This window comes from Lupinus angustifolius, chromosome LG01 (genome assembly GCF_001865875.1).
Source record: "Lupinus angustifolius cultivar Tanjil chromosome LG01, LupAngTanjil_v1.0, whole genome shotgun sequence".
Taxonomy (NCBI): Eukaryota; Viridiplantae; Streptophyta; class Magnoliopsida; order Fabales; family Fabaceae; genus Lupinus; species Lupinus angustifolius.
The window spans coordinates 13,016,554-13,020,215 of NC_032009.1; the positions used below are offsets into that span (position 1 = coordinate 13,016,554).

Genomic DNA, 3,662 nt, shown 5'->3' on the forward strand with positions numbered 1-3,662 from the left:
TTCGTACACGGTTAGCTGTAGTCTTGACCCTTTTTGTGCGACCTTGCTCCATTGAAATTGTTGAACCCGAATTGATGTTGAATGAGCAGAGAAGGATTTAGGCAAACTTAACCTAGGGTTTGATGTGGTGGAAAATTGGGAACGGGGTGGAATGAGGATGATAAGGTGCGATTTATTGATGGTTTCAGAGGGTTAGGATGAGGTTTTTCCTATCTTAGTGCACTTGGATTAGTTGAGGTACTGATTCAGAGACTCAAAGCATAAAGGAGGTTGAGAAAATGCCGAAAAAGTGTAAAACCGAGCTGCTGTGCAAAGAGGTTGCGAAAAGGTCAGAAAAAGTGCAAGACCGAGACACTGTTTGCCTTTAACGTACTGGTTTTAATCGATTAACGGGATGGTTTAATCGATTAAAACAGTGTAAAATTTGAATTTTCAAAAAAAATTGCCCAGGTAATCGATTAACGGGCTGTTTAATCGATTAAGTTTTAGAAAATTTGAATTTTCCAGAAATGAAGCCCAGGTAATCGATTAACTATTGGCATAATCGATTAAATCAGAGAAAATTTCGTTTTTAGGCAGCAGAGTGGTTTCGACTTTTTAGGACACACGTATGCATTATTACAGATTTATCGAGACATATATAATCACATTAAGAAGTTAATCAAGAGATATATTTTTGCATTTTTAACATATATCATTCAAACATGAAACACATAGGCATAGAGAAGCAAGACAATTTATGCAAACAGCTAAACAATTTTTAAACAAGATATTGTTCATCAAGAATTCCTAGTTCTCTCCTTAGAACATAGAAGGTATCCCTGGGAAGGGGCTTGGTGAAAATATCTGCTAACTGTTTAGATGTTTCCACAAATTCAAGAACACAGTCACCTTTTTGTACATGGTCACGCAAAAAATGATGTCTAATTTCTATATGCTTTGTTCTAGAATGCAAAACGGGATTCTTGGATAGGTTAATGGCACTTGTATTATCGCATTTTATTGGGATCTTTTCAAGTTTAAGACCAAAGTCCTTAAGTTGCTGCTTCATCCAAAGGATTTGAGCGCAACACACACCAGCGGCAATGTATTCCGCTTCAGCGGTGGACAAAGCAACACAGGCTTGCTTCTTGCTGTGCCATGCTACTAATGAACTGCCCAATAGGTGGCAAGTACCACTAGTGCTTTTCCGATCCAACTTACATCCGGCGAAATCGGAATCGGAATAACCCACCAAGGATAGTGAGGCATCCCGAGGATACCATAATCCCATGTTAATAGTTCCTTTTAGATATCTCATGATTCTTTTAACAGTTATATAGTGTGATTCTCTAGGTGATGATTGATATCTCGCACACATGCATACACTGAACATGATATCAGGTCTACTTGCAGTTAAGTAAAGTAAAGACCCAATCATACCACGATACTTCGTTACCTCGATTGCTTTTCCTTTCTCATCTTTGTCTAAGTAGCAAGCAGATGCCATAGGTGTGGAAGCTTCCTTACATTTGTCCATTTCAAATTTCTTGAGTAGCTCTTTGCAGTATTTCGCCTGATGGATGAATATCCCACTTTCTAGCTGCTTTATCTGCAATCCTAGAAAGAATGTGAGTTCTCCCATCATAGACATTTCGAACTCCCCCTGCATCATCTCAGAAAATTCTCTACACAAGATATCATTAGTAGATCCAAATATTATGTCATCTACATAGATTTGTACAAGCAGAACATGATTTTCTGATTTTCTAATAAAAAGCGTTGTGTCAACCAAGCCTCTCTCGAACCCTTTTTCTAAAAGAAAGGTACTAAGTCTGTCATACCAAGCTCTAGGAGCTTGTTTGAGACCATATAGTGCCTTTTTAAGTTTGTAAACATGGTTCGGATATTTAAAATTTTCAAAACCAGGCGGTTGGTCAACATAAACTTCTTCTTGAATGTATCCATTCAGGAAGGCGCTTTTTACATCCATTTGAAAAAGTTTGAAGTTCATTAAGGATGCAAAGGAAAGAAGCATTCTGATGGCCTCTAGTCTGGCTACAGGAGCGTAGGTTTCGTCATAATCGATACCCTCCTCCTGGTTGTAGCCTTTGGCCACCAAACGTGCTTTATTTCGAATTATTAAGCCAGATTCATCAAGTTTATTTCTGAAGACCCATCGAGTACCAATTACGGGATGATCATTAGGTTTGGGGACCAAGTCCCACACATGATTGCGCTCAAACTGGTTTAGCTCTTCTTGCATAGCTATACCCCAGTGTACATCCTCAATGGCCTCATCAACGGTCTTAGGCTCAATTTGCGATACAAAAGCTACAAAATTACAGAAATTTCGTAAGGAACTACGGGTTACCACTCCCGTAGATATGTCACCTATTACTTTGTCAATCGGGTGAGCTTTCTTGGTTTTCCACACGGCTGGCATATCTGAGTGCTCCTGAGGTTTGGTTTGACATTCTTCATTAGTTCCTTTTTTCATTATCCATGTCCTTTGACTATGCTTCTTCCAAAGCACTTGCAACATCATTAGAAACGACCTTTCTCTTCTCTTTTGGAGAAGATTCGTCAAACTGTACATGGATAGACTCTTCAACTTGCATTAAATATTTATTAAAGACTCTGAAGGCTTTGCTATGAATCGAGTATCCCAAAAATATTCCCTCATCGGCTTTAGAGTCGAATTTCCCTAAAGCCCGCTTCCATTATTTAATATAAAACATTTGCAACCGAAAGCGTGAAGATGGGATATATTTGGTTTGCGGCCTTTTAAAAGTTCATAAGGAGTTTTGTTCAAGTTTGGCCTTAAGAGTACTCGATTTATAAAATAACATGCAGTATGAACTGCATCAGCTCAGAAGTATTTGGGGGTGTTACTTTCATTAAGCATGGTTCTCGCTAATTCTTCTAAAACGCGATTTTTCCTCTCAACAACTCCATTTTGTTGTGGAGTGCGAGGAGCAGAGAACTGATGCAAAATGCCATGCTTATCACAGAATTTGTCGAACTGAAAGTTCTCAAATTCTCCCCCGTGATCACTTCGTATATATATTATTTTTAGGTTAAGTTGGTTTTGGATTTGCTTGGCAAGATTTTTAAAAGTTTTGAACGCGTCGCTTTTTGCTGATAAAAATAATGTCCATGTAAATCTAGAGAAATCATCAACAATAACTAGAGCGTAGTAGCTACCACCAAAACTCATGATTTGTGATGGTCCAAACAAGTCCATATGGAGTAGCTCCAAAGGTCTTGAGGTGGATATCACATTTTTATTTTTAAAAGAGTTTTTGGTTTGTTTACACTTTTGACAAGTGTCACAAATCTCTTTAGTTTTAAAATTCAATTTTGGTAGCTCCTCAACTAGTTCGTTTGATGATAATTTATCTAGATGCTTTATATGGATATGTGCAACACGTCTATGCCATAGCCAGATGTCATCTTCTTTAGAAATAAAGCATTTTGAAAATAATGTAGTGACATCATCCAAATTAACCATGTAAATATTATTTATACGATGACCAATAAATTTTACGTTATTAGATATAATGTCATGAATGATACAACAATCAGAATCGAAAGATACACGATTACCTTTATGACAGAGTTGGCTTATACTCAAAAGGTTATGTTCTAGTCCTTCAACATAAAGGACATTATCAATTAGA

The 3,662-nt window shown here is 37.4% G+C and overlaps 1 protein-coding gene across 1 annotated transcript; it reads right to left on the reverse strand.

The window, feature by feature from the left end:
• LOC109343253 (uncharacterized mitochondrial protein AtMg00810-like) lies at positions 929 to 1,963 on the reverse strand (the record flags this gene model as incomplete). The annotated part of the gene is made up of 1 exon (XM_019581473.1): positions 929 to 1,963. A coding segment is annotated over one exon (1,035 nt), but the record flags the coding sequence as incomplete, so codon positions are not given.